General features: G+C 56.3%; 1 protein-coding gene across 5 annotated transcripts in view; it reads left to right on the plus strand.

The window, feature by feature from the left end:
- The window catches only part of SHANK3 (SH3 and multiple ankyrin repeat domains 3), a 290,023-nt gene that overhangs the window by 227,052 nt on the left and 40,667 nt on the right, over positions 1-22,304 (plus strand). For all 5 annotated transcript variants that reach the window (XM_090121481.1, XM_090121525.1, XM_090121365.1 and 2 more), the window contains 2 exons: positions 2,438-2,520; positions 13,394-13,518. In XM_090121481.1, coding sequence (XP_089977607.1) covers positions 2,438-2,520; positions 13,394-13,518 — 208 coding nt within the window. The remainder of the gene's footprint in view (positions 1-2,437; positions 2,521-13,393; positions 13,519-22,304) is intronic.

A 22,304-nucleotide genomic window follows, 5' to 3' on the forward strand; every position in this document is an offset into this window, starting at 1 on the left:
CTTCCAACCCAACTGTTCTGTGATTCTGTCATCTTTAAGGACCCTTCCAACCCAACCATTCTGTGGTTCTGTCATCTTTGGGGACCCTTCCAACTCAACTGTTCTATGGTTCTGCAACGTTTAAGGACCCTTCCAACCCTAAGACATCCTGTCATTCTATGGGCTGTAAGGATCTATAAAACCCATCCCATGTTGTGTTTTTATGATTCTATGGCTCACAGCTCAGGATGTGAGACTTCTGGCTGCCATTACGAGCCACATGCTGCTGCTGTGGCCTCTCCTGGGAGCAGCTGTTAGCAATCCATTCCCAGTGGGATGTCCACAGCTCAGAAGAAGTCTTGCTGGGATTCATCCACACCTGGAGCATTGTTGCATGAGTTGTGTGACCAGTTTTCTAGATAGCTTTTTTTTTTTTTTTTTTTAATGCAGAATGCCTAAAATGTCCAGAATTATTGTGCGGAGTGAAATATCAGAGAAGTGCAAGGAGTCCTGCATTCATTTTAGTGGCAGCACTGTCCTGAGTCCTCAAGGCACCCCACACCTGCCTGCATTGTCTGCTGCGGTCACCTCCCCGTGGTCTGAGAGCAGCCCTGCACAGAAGGGCCTGGGGGTCCTGGGGGATGAAAAACTGACCATGAGCCAGCAGGGTGTGATTACAGCTCGGCAAGCAAGTGGGATCCTGGGCTCCATCAGCAGAGGGGTAGCAGCAGGGACTGGGAGGTGATTGTCCCTCTCTGCTCTGCTCTTGTGAGGCCCCGTCTGCAGCACTGCATCCAGGTCTGGGGGTCCCAATACAAGAAGAAAGTGCTGTTGGAGAGGGTCCAGAGGAGCCACAGAGATGATCAGGGGCTGCAGCACCTCCCCTATGAGGACAGGCTGAGGGAGCTGGGCTTGTTCAGCATGGAGAAGAGAAGCTGCGGGGTGAATCATTGCAGCCTTCAGGACCTCAAGGGAGCCGACAAACAGGAGGGGAGTCAGCTCTTGGGAAGGGGAGATAACAGCAGGACAAGGGGAAATGGTTTGAAACTGAATGAGGGCAGATTTCAGTTGGATGTGAGGGGGAAGTTGTTTTTTGTGAGAGCAGTGAGGTGCTGGAACAGCTGCCCAGAGAGGCTGTGGATGCCCCGTCCATCCCTGGAGGTGTTCAAGGCCAGGTTGGATGGGGCCCTGGGCAGCCTGGGCTGCTGTGAAATGTGGAGGTTGGTGGCCCCGCGTGTGGCTGCAGGTTTGGAGCTTCCTTGAGATCCTTGAGGTCCCTTCCAACCCAAACCATTCTGTCATTCTGCCTGGAGCACAGAGAGATGGAGCTGGGTCCTCCAGCATTCATGGCAGCACCGCAGGGCTCTGCCCAATGGGCCGTGATTCTCTGGAGCACCTCTGCTCAGGGCACAAGCAGCGAGGGGCTGCAGTGAGCCCACAGCTGTGGGGCTGCAGGGAGCTGACGTGTGTGTGGGATGGGGGCTGGTGTGGGTCGGGACTGGCACACGTGTGTGCAGGTCAGGGCTGGTGCCTGCTGTGTGGATGGAGGCTGACACACACGTGTGTGGATCAGGGCTTGCACATGTGTGTGGGTGAGGTGCTGGCAGGTCAGAGACGTGGGACATGTGTGTGGGTTGGAGCTGGTGTGCACACACACACACACACACGCACACAGACACACAGAGACACACACGTGTGCGGGTCGGCCCTGCAGTATGTGGGGAGGGGGCTGCAGGGCTGTATTCCCCCCCGTTCCCACCCCTCACACGTGTGGTGCTCGGGATGGGGATGACCCCGACCCACCCCCACCACCCCCCCATCACCGGCTTTTTCCGTTAGGTTCACAGAGAGCGCCTTTGTGAAAATAGGACAATGCATCGCGGCCCCCCCATTCATCCCCCCCCCCCCCCCCTTCCCAATGACAGACGGTTCCTTAGCAACGCCGGGGGGGCTCTAAGGGAAGATGGGAGCACCGGGATGAGGATATAAACTCCGTCGCTCCCCCTCCCGGAGCTCACCGAGGGGCCCCCTCCCTTTGTCTCACATCCCGGCTCTCCGCACGGAGCATCGCCCACGCCCCCCCCCTCTTTTCCCACCCCCCCCTCCCCCCCCCTCAAGCCACCCACCCTTCCACCGAGCACCGCGCTCCCCATCTCCCGGCCGAGGGCACCTGAGAGCCCGGAGAGGGTGGGGGTGGGGGGTGGAGGAGGGGATCGCAACCCCCCGCATGCGCCCGCAGGTGACCGCGGGGAGCCCGGAGCCCCCCGCCCGCCGCCGCCGTTGTGCTCCGACTGCGGGAGAGGGAGGGAGGGAGCGGCCGCTGCCCCGCTCCGCTGCGATGAGACGCTCCGTGGGAAGAGGAGGGCTCCCCGCAGCCGGCACGAAGCCCCCCGGCGCCCGGCAGCATGGTGCTGAGATCTAACCCCAGCGTCATTCTCTTGTGCTCTTTCCTGCCCAGCGACTACATCATCGAGGAGAAAACGGCCGTGCTGCAGAAGAGGGAGCATGAAGGATTCGGGTTTGTGTTGCGCGGGGCCAAAGGTAAGGAAGGAAGGGGGCTGCGGGGCTGCCGGGTTGTTGCGGGGTCGGGGGGGAGGGGGGGGGGGCGGCTGTGGGGCAGCGCTGCGTGACGCGGGGCTGCGCTCGGGGGCTGTGAGCGCTCCGCTGCCCGCACGGTGCGGGTTGTAGCCGTGCGTTGCACGAGGGCTCCCCGCTGCCCGTCGTGCACGGGGTGCAGCCGCCGTGTCCGCCGTGGTTTTTGCGGTCGTTGGGGTTTGGGGTTTTTTTTGGTTTGGCTTTTTTTTTAATGCGTGAAGTTTGGCGCTGTTCCGTGCGGTGGGGATCCCTCCTTTGGGGGGGGGGGGGAGAATAAAGGGGGGTTGGGGGGTTCAGCCCCGGCGCTGCTCGGGGGGGTGCGCGGCCCCTGCGGAGCCGCTCGTTGCCGCGGTGGTGGCTCCCAATGAACGGAGAGGTTTTTTCGCTACGATCGAAGGAATCCCTCCGGGTCCGAAGGGAACGTGCGCCGTTCGGCGATGCGCTCAGCCCTGCGGCGAGGGGCGGCTCCCCTCCGGCTGAAGGCTCGGGAGAGGCCGGGGGGCTGCGAGGTACGGAGCCGCGGGGCGGGCGGCTGCTGCTGCTGGTGCATCGCCGTGGGGAGCGGGGGGGAGAAGGGAGAAAGCGGCCCCTGGGGCTGAGAGCTGCGCTTGGGTGACGCTGTCGGGGCTCCGGAGCTGCTTTTGTGCTGCCCGAGCATCGATCCCTGGCGGTGGGTGTGCGGGGCTCCTCCACAACGCAGCGCCCGTCCGTCTGTGTGTGTGTGTGTGTTGTACGTGTGTGCCGTGTGTGTGTGTTGTACGTGTGTGATGTGTGTGTGTGTTGTACGTGTGTGACATGTGTGTGTGTTGTACGTGTGTGACATGTGTGTGTGTTGTACGTGTGTGATGTGTGTGTGTGTTGTATGTGTGTGATGTGTGTGTGTGTGTGTTGTACGTGTGTGCCATGTGTGTGTGTTGTACGTGTGTGATGTGTGTGTGTGTTGTACGTGTGTGCCATGTGTGTGTGTGTGTTGTACGTGTGTGACATGTGTGTGTGTGTGCCATATGTGTGTGCCGTGTGTTGTACGTGTGTGATGTGTGTGTGTTGTACGTGTGTGTGCGTGCGCCATACGTGTGTGTGTGCCATATGTGTGTATGTGTGTGTTGTGCGTGTGTGATGTGTGTGTGTATTGTATGTGTGTGACATGTGTGTGTGTGCGCCATACATGTGTGTGCCATACATGTGTGTGTGAGCCATATGTGTGTGTGACACGCGTGTGTAACGTGTGTGTGCCATATGTGTGTGTGACATGCGTGTGTGACATGTATGTATGCCATATATGTGTGTGACATACATGTGTGTGACACACGTATGTGTGTGACATACACGTGTGTGACCTGTGTGTGTGTGCCATGTGTGTTTGTTCTATACATGCATGTGCCAGACATGTGTGTGCCATACTTCATTGTGTGCCATATGTGTGTGTGCCATACGTGTGTGTGTGCATGTGTGCCATACATGTGTGCGTGCCATACGTGTGTGTGTGACATACGTGTGTGTGCCATACATGTGTGTGACTTCTGTATGTGTGCCATACTTGTATGTGTGCCATACGTGTGTGTGACATATGTGTGTGTGCCATACATGTATGTGCCAGATGTGTGTGTGCCAGACATGTGTGTGCCATACTTGTGTGTGTACCATACTTGTGTGTGTGTGCCATATGTGTGTGTGTGCCATACATATTTGTATGCCATACATGTGCATGAGCCATACGTGTGTGTGTGTGCCAAGTGTGTGTGTGCCATACATGTGTGTGTGAGCTATATGTGTGTGTGTGCCATGTGTGTGTGTGCCATATGTGTGTGTGTGCCAGATATGTGTGTGCCATACGTGTGTGCGTGTGCCATACATGTGTGCGTGCCATATGTGTGTGTGTGCCATACATGTGTGTGTGCCGTACACGTGTGTGTGCCAGGTGTGTCCATGTGCTGCCCTCACCACTCCGTGCAACACGGAGTGAAACTTCAGCCCTCAAAATGGCATCCGTTTCTTTGCTGGATCAGACTGGCAGCAATGAGGTTGGGGCAGACGTGGGGTAAATTTCCTCCTATTTCTGCCTTTTTTTATTTTCTCAGGCTCTGTGTCTTCCTTTGTGTGCCAGGGCTGGAGGGGAGGGCGGGGGACGGGGTGGGCAGTGCTGGAGAGTTCACAGTGGGACTGAGTGGGGTGACCCCACGTCCCCAACCCTTTGGGTTTGTAACACAGCGCCGAGACCCTGTGTCACTGCTGCTCACACTTCATTCGGGTCACAAAGCTGCGGTGTCTCTCGATGATGGGAGAAGGGAGGGAGAGAAGGCAGCGGAGCCCCTGCAGGGGGAAGGAGCATTGAAGTGAGGCACAGACTGGCGATCCCTGGAGGAGCCGCACTCAGTGCTGCAGAGGGTGGGGAGAGCCCAGCACAGTGCTGGAGGCTGGGATTGCCCGTAGGTGTGTCACAGCCCAGGTTTGGGGAGCCACTCCTTCATCACATCCCATCCCATCCTGTCCCGTTCCCTCCCATCCCATCCTGTCCCGTCTCATCCCGTGCCATCCAATCCCATCCCACCCCATCCTGTTCCATCTCTTCCCATTCCATCCTGTCCCATCCCATATGTCCTATTCAATCCCATCCCATATGTCCTATTCAATCCCATCCCATATGTCCTATTCAATCCCATCCCATCCTGTCCCATCCCTTCCTGTTCCATCTTATCCAATTCCATCTCAACCCATACAATCTCATCCCATCTTAAGCTATCCCATCCCATCCCATCCCATCCCATCCCATCCCATCCCATCCCATCCCATCCCATCCTGTCCCATCTCTTCCAATCCCTTCTTATACAATCTGATCCCATCCCATCCTGTCCCAACCCTTCCCATCTCATCTCTTCCAATCCCATCCCATCTTATCCCATCCCATCCCATCTCCATCTGCATCTGGCACCCAGACGGATGAGGGCAGACCCAGAAGAGTTTACTCAGAGGCTGTCCTGGGGCTGTGGATGGGACAGAGCAGGGACAGCCCCTGAATGGAGGTGGGAGGCAGCCAGGAGCATCTCGGTGTTCCCCAGCCCAGGGACACCACCACAACCCTGCACGTGCAAGGCTGGCAGTCCTGGGCTTGGAGTAATCAGAGACATTTCTTGGTTGTAATACCCCATCCTCCTTCTGTGCATGGGGCAACCTCCCTGCTGCCCCGAGCACAGCGCAGGCACTGCCCCTGCAGCAATGCCATTCACACAAGATCCACCCCCCCCTTCAGCAGGAATTCTATCCAGAGGCCACATCTGGGGTTCTACATCCAGGCCAGGACCCCCAGCACAGAGATGTGGGGCAGTGGGAGTGGGGCAGCTGCCGGAGCTGATGGCTTTGGGCACAGCAGTGATGAGCAGAGCTGTGCTTGGAGGCTGCCCACACGTGGCCTCGGGGGCTCTGTGTCCATGGAGGGGCTGTGAGTGACCCAGTGCAGCTGTCACACCCCAGCAGGGCCATCAGGAGGTCCCGTTTGTCACCCCCCTCCTCCCCATCCCTCTGTGCGGGATGCAGGACGCAGTCAGCACCATCCCAGCCCCACAGCTGATGGCATTCAGCATTTCAGAGCCGCTCCCATCACAAACTCCTGCTTCTTGTTGGCCACGCTTTCTGTGCTGAAAGGTTCCAGTTTGGTGTCCAGCATCATCTGTGTGTGTTCTCAGCCCCTCACGTGCAGAACTGCAGAGCTGCTGATGCTGAGACAAAGTTCCCTGGGTGAGCTCAGGGCTCCCAGCACCCAACGCTGCATTGCTCCACCTGCAGCCACACGTGGGGCAGGTTTGGTTTCCTTTCCTGCCCAATGGGCTCAGCAGCAGAACCTTTGCAGTGAGTGCTGGGAAGTGGTGGGGCAGCACAGCACGGTGAGCAGCTCGGTCCATCCGGGGTCTGGCAGAGATGGAAGGGGAATGGGAAGAGCTCATTGATGGCTTTTGTGCAGAGGAGGAGTGCTGTGACACTTGGTGACCCTTGGGATGAGCTCAGGTTGGGACTGGAGGATGTATTTGAAGCACTTCAGAAATCATCTGCATTGTTAAGGGCTGTGTCTTTGTTATGGAGATCCAGTCCAACCAGTGCAGCTTGGACATGGTAACGCTGCTATGACCGGTCCTATGCTTTAACCTGAGGAATTGAAGATCCTGGGAGGTGTAAAATGAACCTCTGTAGCTCCTCTTCTCCTCCAAACACACGTGCTCCAGCAGTGCTGTTGTCCACTGCCCAGCAGCAAGTCGTAGAATGGCAGAATCACCGAAGTTGGAAAGGACCACAAGGATGCACTGGATTCTGAGCATTGCTGTGTGCCCTGCTGCCCGCTGCCTGCACTCCAGCATGCCTTCAGGGGTTAAATAAACACCAGGCAGCTCAGCTGTTCTGCAGTAAATACAGCATTGAGCCCTATTTTATAATTTCCCTGGAGGTGTTCAAGGCAGGGTGGGATGGGGTCTAGTAGTAGATATGGAGGTTGCTGGCCCTGCATGCAGCAGAGGGGTTGGAGCTTGGAGATCTGTGAGGTCCCTTCCAATCCAAACCATTCCGTGTTTTTATGATGTTCCATTCTGTGCCTGTGCTTGCAGAGAAGTACCTGGGATCCCAACCATTTGCTCTACTCTCCATTAACTCACTGTATTTTTTCCACTGCTGAGCCTGGCTGGGTACACAAGGAACTTGTCTGCAAGGAGTTTTTGCAGGGTGTTTGCAGAGCCCCAAAGAGCTGCATCACGAAGGCTGTGCTGCTGCAAAGTCAGATCAGCCTGGGCTCACCATGCTGGCTTTTTTTTCACTGTGATGCTTCCTTGACTTCTGAGAAATGAAGTCCTGAGCTTCTGCAGGGAGCATTAGAGCTCACCATTAGGAAATTCTACCTCGTGACGCAGAGAATTTCTGTCATTTATCATAGAATCATAGAACCTTACAATGGCCTGGGTTGAAAAGGACCACAATGATCATCTGGTTCCAACCCCCTGGGCTCACTATGTGACACCAAGTATAACACATCACACCCCAAATACAACCAGTCCCCCCCAGGCTTCCCCAAGAGCTCAGAGGAGTGAACTGCTGCCCAGCTCTCCGCACACAGGGGTCCCACGGGGGGCTGTGCTGAACGGTGCCGAGGTCTCCTGCAGCTCTGCTGGCACAGCAGCCCCATGGATGCAGACGTGCAGGACAGCAGAGTGCCCCCAGGGGAGCTGGGGTGGCCAAGGTGAGCAGGAACACCCACAGAGCCATCGGCCAGGCTCACCGCAGAGCACAGCTGCGTCGTGGAGCTGGCCTCCAACCACTCTGCTCTCAGCACGTGTTGGCTGCAGGGCAGCTGGAAGAGATGCTGGGCGGAGGGCACTCACCAGCTTCCTTCCATAGAGGGCTGTGCCGTGGGAGGCGGTGATCTCAGCTCTCAACAAAGGGCAGAGAAGGACAGAATGGTTTGGGTTGGAAGGGACCTCAAGGATCTCAAGGAAGCTCCAAACCTGCAGCCACACACAGGGCCACCAACCTCCACATTTCACAGCAGCCCAGGCTGCCCAGGGCCCCATCCAACCTGGCCTTGAACACCTCCAGGGATGGACGGGGCATCCACAGCCTCTCTGGGCAGCTGTTCCAGCACCTCACCGCTCTCTCTGCAAACAACTTCCCCCTCACATCCAACTGAAATCTTCCTTCCCCAACTTCCAACCATTTCCCCTCGTCCTGCTGTTATCTCCCCTTTCCAAGAGCTGACTCCCCTCCTGTTTGTCGGCTCCCTTGAGGTCCTGAAGGCTGCAATGATTCACCCCGCAGCCTTCTCTTCTCCATGCTGAACAAGCCCAGCTCCCTCAGCCTCAGAGCTCCCCCAGAGCTCCGTGCCCTGGATCTGCCCTCCCAAACAAGCAGAGCACTGCAGGCTCTGTGTGCCCCCCGTTCCCAGAGCACCACCCCAACCCCAGGGCAGCTCTGCTCTGTGCCATCCATCGCAGCTCTTCCTGTCACCTGCACCTACAAACTCACTGAAGTGGGTCCAGGCGTTTGTGTGTTTCGGCACGAAGAATCCCCAAAATAGGAGCCTTCGGCTCCTGGGTCAGCAGATGACAACCATGCTGAGCTGCAATCCCAGCTGGGCTTCCACATCTGCACATCTGGAAGCTGTGCAGCTGGATGCTGAGCAGTGCAGCCACAGCACGACAGGGGAGGGAAGGGGAGAGGAGCATTGCAAAGTGAGTCATAGGATCCTAGAATGGCCTGGGTTGCAAAGGCCCACAGTGCTCATCCAGTTCCAACCCCCTGCTGTGTGCAGGTCACCAACCAGCAGCCCAGGCTGCCCAGAGCCACAGCCAGCCTGGCCTTGAATGCCTGCAGGGATGGGGCATCCACAGCCTCCTTGGGCAACCTGTTCCACTGCCTCACCACCCTCTGGCTGAAAAACTTCCTCCTCATATGCAACCTAAACCTCCCCTGTCTCACTTTAAAGCCATTCCCCCTTGTCCCATCACCATCCACCCTCACAAACAGCTGTTCCCCCTCCTGTTTTTATGCTCCCTTATTAGATTATTCTTCAATTCCAAATCTTTTAATTCAGTTTTACCCTTGCGAGTTGGATAGGGGGAGCCTCCTTAACTTTCATTTCCTTCCTGTGTGAATACTTAGAGATGAAGCATCACCCACAGTACACACTTGTGACCCAGGAGGACCTGGCTCCAGGCTGGGCTCTGCTCTGGGCTGCTGGGAGGCATCTGAGGTTGGGTTTCCTGGGAGCACCAGGAACATTTGGGCATCTTCATTGATGAGGATGCGGGCAGCTCTGAGCGTTGTGCGTCGCATTGGTTGCTTGTTCTGTTGATGCTGGGGCTCTGGGAAGTGAGCAGCTGCTGAGGAGAGCTTGGATGAGGTTCAGTTCATGGGATAGGACCAAAAAAGTGCTGGATGGGATGTGAGAGGCTGCAGGACATGGCAGGTGTCGATGAGAGAAGTGATTACCAGCAGGGATCTGGGGAAGGGGGGTTGGGATCATTGGAGGAGTCAACTCTTGGTCTTCAATGACCACAGGGATGTGGCACTTGGGGACGTGGGCAGTGGGATGGGTTGAGGTTGGGGTGGGGATCTCAGAGCTCTTTCCCGACCTCAACTATTCTGTGATTCTGTGAAATGGCCGCATTTCACAGATAACTGAAAGGGAACTGGGGAGCTTTTGGGGTCACCCATCAGTAACCTGTCCGGGGTCCCGGCAAGGCCAACATTGTCTGGGTAGCGGAATGGGAAATGCTGAGTTTGAACTCAGGTGCAGCAATACTGAGATGAATGGGGGAAAAGACTAACGAGGTGGATTGTTCATTTGGGAGGAAACCAGGGAGGTCAAAAGCAGTGCCAAGAAATGGGAGAAAGGATAGCAAGGTACGTGGAAGGTGTGAGCGGGGTTGCGTGGCACAGCATCAGCCGTGTTTGATCAGTGCAGCCCAGGTGGAGGCTATGAATCAGATCTGTGCTTCTGACCATCCCTGTGTGCCCTTGGTCCTGGCTGCACAGCTGCAGCTGGGTTGAGTGTCCTGGGATCTGCCCTGGGCTTGCTGGCAGGGTTGCTCCATGTGGCTGATATGTGTGGTTGTGGTTTATGGGCTGGATGGGCTCCTCCAGGGCAGAGCTGTGGCTGCTGGTTCCCTGCACAGCAGAGGATGCTCAATAAGGGCAAAGGGGAGGACTGTGCTAATTACAGACCTGTCAGTGTCACTGCACAGCCTGGCTGAATTACGGAGAAGATAATTCTGGGAGGTGATGCATGGAGCTGGGCTCTGCACTTGGGATGGGGCAACCTGGGTTATAGGTACGCACTGGGGGATGAGAGGCTGCAGAGCTGCCCCAGGAATGGGGTCTGGGGGCTCTGGTGAGTTGGTTCTGAAGCAGCAGTGGTGCCATGGAGCCAAAAGGGCCAGCAGTGCCATGGGGTGAAGCCGGCCATGGGGTCAGGGGAGGGGTGAGAGGGCAGGGGGTGTGAGGGGTGGTTGGGGCTCTGGGTTTGTTCAGCCCAGGGCAGAGGAGGCTGAGGGGGAGGACTCATGGTGACTCTACAGCCCCTCATGGCCCTACAGCCACCTCCTGGTTCCCATGGCCCTACAGCCCCCATGGCCCTACAGCCACTCTTGGCCCTACAGCCCCCATGGCCCTACAGCCACTCTTGGCCCTACAGCTCCTCGTGGCCCTACAGCTCCTCGTGGCCCTACAGCTCCTCGTGGCCCTACAATTCCTATGGCCCTACAGCTCCCCATGGCCCTACAGCTCCCCATGGCCCTACAGCTCCCCATGACCCTACAGCTCCTCATAGCCCTACAGTTCCTGTGGCCCTACAGCTCCTCATGGCTCTACAGTTCCTATGGCCCTACAGCTCCTTGTGGCCCTACAGTTCCTATGGCCCTAGAGCCATTCTTGGCCCTACAGCCCCTCATGGCCCTACAGCCCCTTGTGACCTACGGTAGGGAACTGCTTTAGCAGAGGTTGGGCTCACTGATCCCCTGGGATCCCTTCCAACCCTGTGGCTCTGTGTGTACAGCAGGAGGGCAGTGCTGTGTGTGATGCTGATGCTCCGTTTTGTGAAGTGCTGATATTCATGGACTGCGTGCCTCACTATCATGGTACAGATAACTCACATTTGCAGACCAGGTTCTCCCCGTTCCTCGTGTTTAGAGGCTCAGACAGCACATGAGGTCGTTCTGCCCTTAAACTCGTGTTCTTGTGGAGTTGTGGGAGCTGTTCTGCAGCTCCTGTCTGTTGCAGGTCAGATCTGTGGGTCCATTGAGCTCAGATTGTTGGAGGAACTCATTGGTGAGCAGTGATCCGAGGGGCTGAGCTGAATGCTGGGGAAGTCGTGAAGGGTCGTAGAATCCTAGAATGGCCTGGGTTGCAAAGGCCCACAGTGCTCACCTGGTTCCAACCCCCTGCTGTGTGCAGGTCGCCAACCAGCAGCCCAGGCTGCCCAGAGCCACATCCAGCCTGGCCTTGAATGCCTGCAGGGATGGGGCATCCACAGCCTCCTTGGGCAACCTGTTCCAGTGCCTCACCACCCTCTGGCTGAAAAACTTCCTCCTAAAAATCCCGAGTGGGAACTTTGCTGTAGGCTGAGGGTTCCAGAGCTGCTGGCTGTGCTGGGGCTGGGGCGGTGTGGGACTCCCAGGCTCTGTTCCAGGCATTTCTCTCCTCATCATACCACTTCTTCCTCACCTTGGCCAGCTTTACCCTCACTCAGAGAGTACTGAACGTTGGGAAAGAGCTCTGAGATCCCCAATCCAACCTCAGCCCATCCCACTGCCCACATCCCCAAGTGCCACATCCCTGTGGTCACTGAACACCCCCAGGGATGGGGGCTCCCCACTGCCCTGGGCAGCTGTGCAGTGCTGGCTGCTCTTTGCAGCACAGATTGTTCCCAGTCTCCAAGCTGGAATGGAAAGAACACGAAGGGAAGGAATAAGGAAGCCCTCTTGCTGGCCATCCAGCATCCCTCTCTTGTTCCAGGAGGGTGCAGGTCAGTCAGAACGTGGGGGGGTTGAGCACATCTCGTTCCCAACGTGTTGGTAGCTTTGCTGCTGTGTGGCAAAGTGATGTGGAACATCATCTCCTGTTTGTGCAGGCAGGGAGGGTGGGTTTATTGGCATTTCTGGTTTCAGGATGTGACAGTGCAGCTTTGCTGGGCGCTCCCACCCTGAGCTCCCAAATCAGAGCGGTGCCACTCACTGCAGCCCCATCCCCTCTCCTGTCCTGGAACTGCTGTGGTGCAGAGGGGGAGAGCTGAGTGCTCTGCTGGTGCCACAGCATCACAGAGTGCTTTTGGAAGATACCTTCTGCCTTTTCCCTGCCTGTGGAGCAGGCTGTGAGGTGGGCCCATCTGTCTGGGGATGTGTGATGCGATTGCAGGTGGTGAGGAAAGGGATCTGGAGCTCCTCCTGCACCCCCTCCTGGTGCTGCTCATCATACAGCCCTGGTGAGGCACATCCTGCTGTGCAGCGACACCTGAACCCAGCACAAAGGCAGCTCTGTCACAGTGCACAGCCCCAACCCCAGGCAGAATGTTGGAGAGCCACAGCTGGCCCCAAAGCCCAGCAGATCCTCTGTGCCCCTGCTGTGGGGCTCAGAGCCTGGCCAGGTGCATCACTTCTTAACACAGCTGGTGTTCCTCAACACCTGCAGCAGTCTCATGGCAAAGGAGCCCTTCTTCATCCCCTCACATCTCATCACACAGCTCCTGTCTGCTCTCAGCTGGGCAGCAGTGCAGGGTGGGTCGGGGCTGGGCAGTGTCAGAGCCCTCCTGGTCCAGCTGAGGCCATTCCTTGGACAAGGAATTGCTGTGGGACAGGGCAAAGTTTTACAGCTGGGAGTGCGATGGAACCAGAGGCTCCTTGGGCTGATGCAGGTGTCCATGAGTGAGTGGTTCTCTGCTTCTGAGCACTCCGGAAGCCCTGTGCTGGAGGGCATCGTAGTGCAGCATCACACAAAGATGCACTCATGGTCTGGGAGCATCGCTGGGATGCATCTCCTCTGCAGCCACCCAGCAGTGAGTGAGTGAGCTCCACTCCTGCATCCTAGTTGTTGTCCCCGTTCCATGCACGGCGCTGGGACGTGGAGGAGGCTTTGGGGACCTTCTGGCAGCAGTGCTACTCTGAGCACTCCTCATTTCTCAGGGGTTCTGGGGCCATCTCAGGGGGTCTGAGCTGGGGGACACTGCCACCGTGCTGTGGATCCTGCATGAAGCCAAGGCAGGCTGTGCATGCAAACCAATTCACAAAGGTTTTCCTGGGCTCCTGGACACCTCTGTCTGCAGAGCCTCAATCTCTGTCTCTATGTTTTGCAGCTGAAACCCCCATCGAGGAGTTCACCCCGACGCCAGCCTTCCCCGCGCTGCAGTACCTGGAATCCGTGGACGTGGAGGGCGTTGCGTGGAGAGCGGGGCTGCGAACGGGAGACTTCCTGATTGAGGTGAGCGTGGTGGGACGGGGCTGGCAGCCCCCCCGTGCTCTGCTGCTGTCCCTTAGCAGCAGCTCTGAGCGATGGGTAGCGAGCGCTGTTGAAGTGCTGGTGAAAATCCCCTGGTGAAAAAAACCTTTGGTGCAGTCGTCCAAGCAGATGCGTGCGCCCTGTGCTTGAGAAGGGCCGACAGGTTCCTTTCTGCTGGCTGAAATTATGGGGAAGGGTGGAACCTGGAGGAAGGACCCATTGGGTTCCGCCTCTGCAGGATTGTTTTGTGCTGATATTTACTGTGGCTCTGCCCAACGTGGTCCAACAGCTGGGGTCTAAAGAGGAAGCAGATCTGGTGGATGCTGCAGTCTGCCCGTATCTCCTGCTCGGCCCTTTTGGCAGTCCTGCAGGGGCTGCTCGGGGCCCTGGGGGCTGTGATGGAGGCAGAGGGTCCTGAGATGCCCCCAGCCTGATTTGCTGTGCTCTGTGCAGGGCTGCAGTGCCCTGGAGCTCACGGCCCCTGGGAGGGAGCGTGGTGAGGAGCGCTCCTCGTTAGCAGCCGCTTCGTCTCCCGGCGAGCGCAGCAGGGGACAGTTTGAAGGAGCAATTTGAAAGAGAGAGATAACGTTAATTTGTTAATGTGCACGGGGATTTTCATTGCTATAGGAGGGAAGTGTAGGAGAAATTACCGTGGTGCTTGAAAATGAAAATGATGTTCAGAATCTGTGCCAAATGGATACAGCAGGAATAGGCCAAGTCAGAGCCGGAGAAGGGGCTGTTGCAGAGCAGTGGGGAAGGAAGGGTTCTTAAATCTCTCGGTCTGCGTCTGCAACATCACTGCAAATGGACCCTGGAGCCTCTGGGAACTGCTGCAGGGGCAGCTGCAGAGCTGCCTTCCAATCCCTGCAGTTCTGGAACTCTGTGGATCCTCTGAGCCCCGCCGTGGGGACGGAGCAGCGCGCGCTGAGCGGATGGACGCGGTCAGGGATGGCACCAACATGGAGCAGGGTTTTGCTTTCTGGTGTTTTCCCATGCAAACATCCTAAGGTTTTAAACCAGTAAGGCAGCACGTTCTGTCTGCATCAGTCCAGTGTGGGGATGTGAGATGTGGAAGGAAAAAATCCTTTTCCCAGAGGCAGTGCAGCCCTGGCACTGCTGCCCAGAGCTGTGGGTGCCCCATCCCTACAGGTGCCCGAGGCCATGGATGGGCCCTGGGCAGCCCGAGCTGGGGGGCACACAGCCCACAGCAGGAGTTGGGCAGGGGGTTCCTTCAACCCAACCATCCTAGGATTCTATAATCTATAGCATTCCTTCCAACCCAACCATCCTGTGCTTCTGTGATTTTCAAGGATCCTTCCAACCCAACCCAATCATTTGAGGATTGTGTGATCTTTAAGGACCCTTCCAACCCAGCCATTCTGTGGTTCTCTCATCTGTAAGGACCCTTCCAACCCAACTGTTCTGTGCTTCTGTCATCTTTAAGGACCCTTCCAACCCAGCCATTCTGTGGTTCTGTCATCTTTAAGGATCCTTCCAACCCGGCTGTTCTGTGCTTCTGTCATCTTTAAGGACCCTTCCAACCCAACCATTCCATGGTTCTGCCATCTTTAAGGACCCTCCCAACCCAACCATTCAATAGTTCTGTGATCTTTAAGGACTCTTCCAACCCAACCGTTCTATGGTTCTCTGATCTTTAAGGACCCTTCCAACCCAACCATTCTATGGTTCTGTCATCTTTAAGGACCCTTCCAACCCAACCATTCTGTGGTTCTGTCATCTTTAAGGATCCTTCCAACCCAGCCATTCTGTGGTTCTGTCATCTTTAAGGATCCTTCCAACCCGGCTGTTCTGTGCTTCTGTCATCTTTAAGGACCCTTCCAACCCAACCATTCCATGGTTCTGCCATCTTTAAGGACCCTCCCAACCCAACCATTCAATAGTTCTGTGATCTTTAAGGACTCTTCCAACCCAACCGTTCTATGGTTCTCTGATCTTTAAGGACCCTTCCAACCCAACCATTCTATGGTTCTGTCATCTTTGGGGACCCTTCCAACCCAACCATTCTTTGATTCTACAACTGTACCAGCTGCAGAGGTGCTCCTGGTGCAGGGGGGGCTTTGCTGAGCCCAGCTGAAGCTCCCATTGAGAAATGCTCTTTTCCATGGGTGTTGGGCTGTGGTGGGCAGTGTTGGGCAGCAGGCTGTGCAGCACAGATCTCCCAGCTCTGTGGGATCTTTCTAGGAATGCTTCTTCCAGACACCTCTTCATCAACCCGCCCCAGCAAGCGGGTTAGAGAACGTGCTGCATTCAGATTGAAGCTGCACAGGCATTGAAAGTGTGGGACTCCGTGTCTGTCCCCACTGAGATTCATCTTCAGGCTTTTAGCTGTGAAGCTTTGTGGTATTGGAGATCTGTGCTGCACAGACGTATGTAAGGTGCTTTCGTGTCAGAGTTGGCAAATTCAAATAAAGAAATGGAGATGGGAAATGCTGGGAGGTGTTTCCTGGTGCAGCAGTTTTTGCTGACGGTGCTCCTTGTGAGTGCTGGGATTGCCTGGGCTGGGCATAATCACTCAGGTTGGAAAAGAGCTCTGAGATCCACAGTCCAACCCCAGCCCACCCCACCGCCCTCACCGACCACATCCCCACGTGCCACATCCCTACAGCCCTGAAACACCCCAGGGATGGGGATTCCCCTGCTGTCCTGTGCCACAATTTATTGCTCTGATAGCGCTGATGGGGTCATCAGAGCTCCTCTGCCTGTCATCATTCCTCTGCTCCTTTATGATTATGGCAGTTGGCATTGAATCATGTAATCCAGCAGCAGCAACCCGCTGTCATGTCTGCAGCTCTGCCTGCCCTGCAGTTCTCCTCCCTCTGACCCTTTCCAACACAGCCCAGCTCCCATCCCTGCAGAGCCTGGAGCTGCACAGTGCTCTGCCTCCAGCCCTGCATGCATCTGCCAACAGAAATGCAAGCGATGGGAGCCTGTTTGGAGTTTGGCCTTCATGGCTGATGCTGTGTCTGTGGCAGCAGCCAAGTGCTCCATCCTCCAGGAGCAGTTTGCAGCTCTCAGATACTGCAGCAGATCGGAATACCTGCCCCTTGTTCTCATTCCATGTCATCCCTGTGCAGTCCCTCAGTGTATTTCCATGAGCTGCCGCTCACTCTTGGCTTTAGTTTTTCATTTGCAGGCTGGCTGTGGCTCTGGGCAGCCTGGGCTGCTGGTTGGTGACCTGCACACAGCAGGGGGTTGGAACTGGATGAGCACTGTGGGCCTTTGCAACCCAGGCCATTCTAGGATCCTATGACTCACTTTGCAATGCTCCTCTCCCCTTCCCTCCCCTGTCGTGCTGTGGCTGCACTGCTCAGCATCCAGCTGCACAGCTTCCAGATGTGCAGATGTGGAAGCCCAGCTGGGATTGCAGCTCAGCATGGTTGTCATCTGCTGACCCAGGAGCCGAAGGCTCCTATTTTGGGGATTCTTCGTGCCGAAACACACAAACGCCTGGACCCACTTCAGTGAGTTTGTAGGTGCAGGTGACAGGAAGAGCTGCGATGGATGGCACAGAGCAGAGCTGCCCTGGGGTTGGGGTGGTGCTCTGGGAACGGGGGGCACACAGAGCCTGCAGTGCTCTGCTTGTTTGGGAGGGCAGATCCAGGGCACAGAGCTCTGGGGGAGCTCTGAGGCTGAGGGAGCTGGGCTTGTTCAGCATGGAGAAGAGAAGGCTGCGGGGTGAATCATTGCAGCCTTCAGGACCTCAAGGGAGCCAACAAACAGGAGGGGAGTCAGCTCTTGGAAAGGGGAGATAACAGCAGGACGAGGGGAAATGGTTGGAAGTTGGGGAAGGAAGATTTCAGTTGGATGTGAGGGGGAAGTTGTTTGCAGAGAGAGCGGTGAGGTGCTGGAACAGCTGCCCAGAGAGGCTGTGGATGCCCCGTCCATCCCTGGAGGTGTTCAAGGCCAGGTTGGATGGGGCCCTGGGCAGCCTGGGCTGCTGTGAAATGTGGAGGTTGGTGGCCCCGCGTGTGGCTGCAGGTTTGGAGCTTCCTTGAGATCCTTGAGGTCCCTTCCAACCCAAACCATTCTGTCCTTCTGTCCTTCTGTCCTTCTCTGCCCTTTGTTGAGAGCTGAGATCACCGCCTCCCACGGCACAGCCCTCTATGGAAGGAAGCTGGTGAGTGCCCTCCGCCCAGCATCTCTTCCAGCTGCCCTGCAGCCAACACGTGCTGAGAGCAGAGTGGTTGGAGGCCAGCTCCACGACGCAGCTGTGCTCTGCGGTGAGCCTGGCCGATGGCTCTGTGGGTGTTCCTGCTCACCTTGGCCACCCCAGCTCCCCTGGGGGCACTCTGCTGTCCTGCACGTCTGCATCCATGGGGCTGCTGTGCCAGCAGAGCTGCAGGAGACCTCGGCACCGTTCAGCACAGCCCCCCGTGGGACCCCTGTGTGCGGAGAGCTGGGCAGCAGTTCACTCCTCTGAGCTCTTGGGGAAGCCTGGGGGGGACTGGTTGTATTTGGGGTGTGATGTGTTATACTTGGTGTCACATAGTGAGCTCAGGGTGTCACATAGGGAGCTCAGGATGTGAGATAATGGTGCTTGGGGTATCACATATTGAGCCCAGGGTGTCACATAGTGAGCTCAGGGTGTCAGATATTGAACCCAGGGTGTCACATATTGAGCTCAGAGTGTCGTACTGTGCTCAGGGTGTGAGATAATGGTGCTCAGGGTGTCACAGTGTGCTCAGGGTGTGACATATTGTGCTCAGGATGTGAGAGAACGATGCTCAGGGTTTCATGTGTTAAGCTCAAGGTGTCACATTTTGTGCTCAGGGTGTCACATATTGAGCCTGGGGTGTCACACAGTGCTCAGCTCTTTTCCAACCTGAATGACTCTGTGATCCGTGGTTAATCTTCATCAGCAGACATGCCTTCTCCCTGAACTTCATTTGGTCCCCATTGCCACCACAAGCTGTCCTTGCCCGGCCTCAGCTCCAGCTGCACTCCGACCTCCCACTGCTGCTCCCATGGCCTCCAGCAATGCCTGCATTGTTTTGGAGCTTCTCACTGCTCCTTCTTTCTGCACGTGTGCTCTGTGCGTTTCAGTTCATTTCAAAGTTTGATACCATGTTGAGCCTTCTGCAAAAACACCCCGTCTTCCTACACAGCAGGATGGGCTGTTCCTGAGATCCCAACATATCCCTTTCAAAACCAGCACTGTTTTCCCTCCTGCTGCTCCCCAGGAGCCACTTCCCAGCAGTTCCCCACGTAACCCAGAGCTGTCCCACCCTCAGCCCCAGCTCTGCACCCACCCTCTGGGCTGTTCCACACCACTGCAGCCTTCTGCCCTGAGCTCCCCCTCACTGCCAGCTTCCCCTGCTCTGATTCTGTTCCCCTGTTCTCTGGTGCTCCTCACTCAAAGCCCTTCTCCTCTCCATGCCATCAGATCAGTGAAGTGCTCACAGAGCTCTTCTCCCTCTGATAGTTACGGTCTTTCTGGTGGTCCCCCGTTGTGCTCCAGGATGGTGCCCAGGAGGGTCGTGGCTGGCAGCATTGGCAGCACAGCCTGGGGCTGCACTCCTTGGTGGGTCTTCATCTCAGCCAGAAGGATTCTTCTGAGCAGATTCAGCTGAGAACACTGCTGGAATTCACTGCATCTCCATCATCCCTGACCCCAAAGCAGTCGCCCTCGAGCTGCTCCAGGTTTTTCCTGGAGAAATCACCGCCAACCACCTGGATGAGCAACCAGGACTGCAAATCAGAAGGACAGAGGAGTCCCAAAATCTCCCATAGTGCTGCCAACCCCTGTCCTGAGCACACAGCAAATGTCCAGGACGGCTCTGGCTCATGGAGTCCCTGTGCTGTGCCTCCCTCAGGGCCAGCAGCCTCCCCAGTGACGTTGCCTGGGGTGATGAGCAAAGCCCTGAAATCGACTCCACACCTTTTGCCAGGACAAAACCACCCAGCAGAACCCAATTGTGGCTTTTCTTTCCTGAGCTCTGTTTTCCAAGATAGAGCTCTCTCTCCAGGTTTTTTTTGCCCCTCAGAAACCCCAGACCATGGAGATAAGAGAGTGTGGGGAAAGGAGGGCTGGGGAAGGGAAGGAAGATCGTGCTAGAGATCGTAGAATCATAGGATCATAGAATGTCTTGGGTTGCAAAGGCCCACAATGCTCATCTGGTTCCAACCCCCTGCTATGTGCAGGGTTGCCAACCAGCAGCCCAGGCTGCCCAGAGCCACATCCAGCCTGGCCTTGAATGCCTGCAGGGATGGGGCATCCACAGCCTCCTTGGGCAACCTGTTCCAGTGTGTCACTGGAGATGGTCCAGGCAAAATCAGTGCACACAAATCCTTGGGCCCCAGCAGGACAAACCACGAGTGCTGAGGGAGCTGCAGAGGTGACCGCTGAGCTGCTGTCATCTTGGAGAGCTCCTGGAGAATGGGAGAGATCCCTGCAGACTTTTGGAGAGCCAGTGTCGGACCCTTCTCCAAAAAGGGCAGTAAGGATCCGGGCACCTCCAGGCCTGTCAGCCTCATCTCCATCCTGAGAGATGGAGCAGTTCATCTTGGATGCCATCACCAAGCAAATGGGAGATAAGAAGGTGATCAGGAGCGGTCAGCACGGGTTCACCAAAGGGGAAGTCACACTGCACCAACCTGGAGCCATCTGCGATGCCATTGCTGGCTGGGGGCAGCAGTGGATGTGGTGCTGTGACTTCAGCACGGCGTCGGATGCCATCAGCCACAGCATCAGCGTAGGGGTGGATGAGAGGGCAGTGAGCTGGGCTGAGAGCTGATGATGGGCAGAGCTCAGAGGGCTGCGATAGCAGCGTGGAGTCTCGTGGGGCTGCAGTGAGAAGCACTTCCCAGGGGTGTGTGCTGGGTCTGGTATCATCCACCATCTCCATCAGTGACCTGGATGAAGGTCTGAATGCATCCACAGAGAGTTTGGGGTGGCACCCCATGGGGCTGCACTGCCATCCAGCGAGAGCAGAGCAGGCTGAGAGTGAGGCAGAGAGGAACCTGATGGGATCCTGAGCCTGGTGAGGAGCAGCCACAGCATCACAGCATCACCGAATGACCAAGGTTGGAAAAGACCTACAAGATCATCCAGTCCAGCCATCCACCCGTCACCAATAGTTCTCACTAAGCCATATCCCTCAACACAACGTTCCTTGATCACCTCCAGGCTCGGTGACTCCACCACCTCCCCAACAGCCCATTGCACTGCTTGCCCAGAGAGAAGATCAGTGTGAGTTGAGGCTGAGCTGACCAAAAGGAGCTCTGCAGAGAGGGAGCTGGGGGGTCAGCAGGCTGACTGTGAGCCAGCAGTGTGCCGTGGTGGCCAGGAAGGCCAATGGGACCCCAGGGTGTCTTACAAAGGAGGAAACCCCCACACCTCTCTGGGCAGCAGTGCTGTGGCTCTGCCATCCTCACAGCATGAAGTTCTCCCTCATGGTCAGACGGAACTCTCTGGGCTGCAGTCTGTGGCTGCTGCCCCTCATCCTGCCTCTGGGCACCATGAAACAGAGCCCGGCCCCCTCCTCCTGACCCCCACCCATCAGACATCCATCAGCACTGCTCAGATCCCCTCTCAGCCTTCTCTCCTCCAGCTGCACAGCCCTGGTGCTCTCAGCCTGTCCCCAGCAGGAGGTGCTCAAGGTCTTTATGCATCTTTGGGGCTCTCCACTGGGCTTCTGTGTAGGAGATCCCTGTCTCTCTGAACTGAGCCCAGCAGTGGGTGCAGTGCTCCAGGTGAGGTGTCCCAGCACAGAGCAGAGGTGCAGATCCTTTTCCCTGCTGGCTGCGCTGCTCTGGATGCCCCCAGGGTGCAGTTGGCTCTCTGTGCTTTGAGGGCGCAGTGCTGCCTCGTGGTGCTGCTCCCCACCAGCACCCCCAGGGGCTGGGCTCCATCCTTCCACCCCTCCAGCTTATACTGAAGATATGAGACCTCACACTTGAGCCCCGTGAGGTTCTCCTGTCCTGCTGCTCAGCCTGTCCCGGTCCCTCTGCACCCCATCCATCCATCCGCCACCAGAGGAATAGTGTTGGTGGGACGTTCTGTGCTCCTGTATGAATTTAATTTGACACCGTAACAAAAGAACTCGTGGCTCAATAGAAATGTGCAGCTGTGGGAGGACCTCTGCTGGCCAGGCTCCGTGCTGTGTGTGTGCAAAGCTCAGAGCATGGAGAGCAGCTCGAGGGTGGGAGAGCACCTCTCCTCCAGCACCGAGATTTTGGTCTTTGGGAATATCAATTTTACATAACGAAGAGAATCCGAGGGTTGTTTGAGGACACGTTGCTAAATGCAGCCCGAAAGTCAGGGGAAGAAAATGGCTGGGCAAGGCTTCACCCCACTGCATTGCGTTAATGGAGGAGCTGTTAAATTCCCCTCCATGTAAAGGTTAGCAAGGAGGGGAGAAGGAAACGCAGTTAATTCGAGCTGAGGTGTGTAGGAGGTTGGGAAGGGAAGCCAAAGGAAATATCAGAGGCCGATATGTAGAGACAAGAAGGCATTTTAGTGCAGTAGAAGCAAAGAAAAAAATAAATCTGGTAGAGATGCATTTCTATGTGTAAATGATAAAATCGTATATTCTGGTGCAAAAAGCAAAAAAAAAAAAAAAAAAAGGCAGAAATGTTCTGTTCTGAGTTTGGAACAAATCAGGAGGATGTATCTATCCATATGATGTGCTTGGAACAGAAAGTTTCCCAGCTGTAACCAAGGAGAAAGTGAGATAGTATTTGCTAAAAATAAAGGTACTCAAATTAACAGGCTTGGGAGCAGAAAGCAGCGCTGAGCTGTGAGCTGT

The sequence above is a fragment of the Phasianus colchicus genome, chromosome 1 (genome assembly GCF_987193195.1).
Source record: "Phasianus colchicus chromosome 1, bPhaCol1.hap1.1, whole genome shotgun sequence".
In the NCBI taxonomy this organism is placed as follows: Eukaryota; Metazoa; Chordata; class Aves; order Galliformes; family Phasianidae; genus Phasianus; species Phasianus colchicus.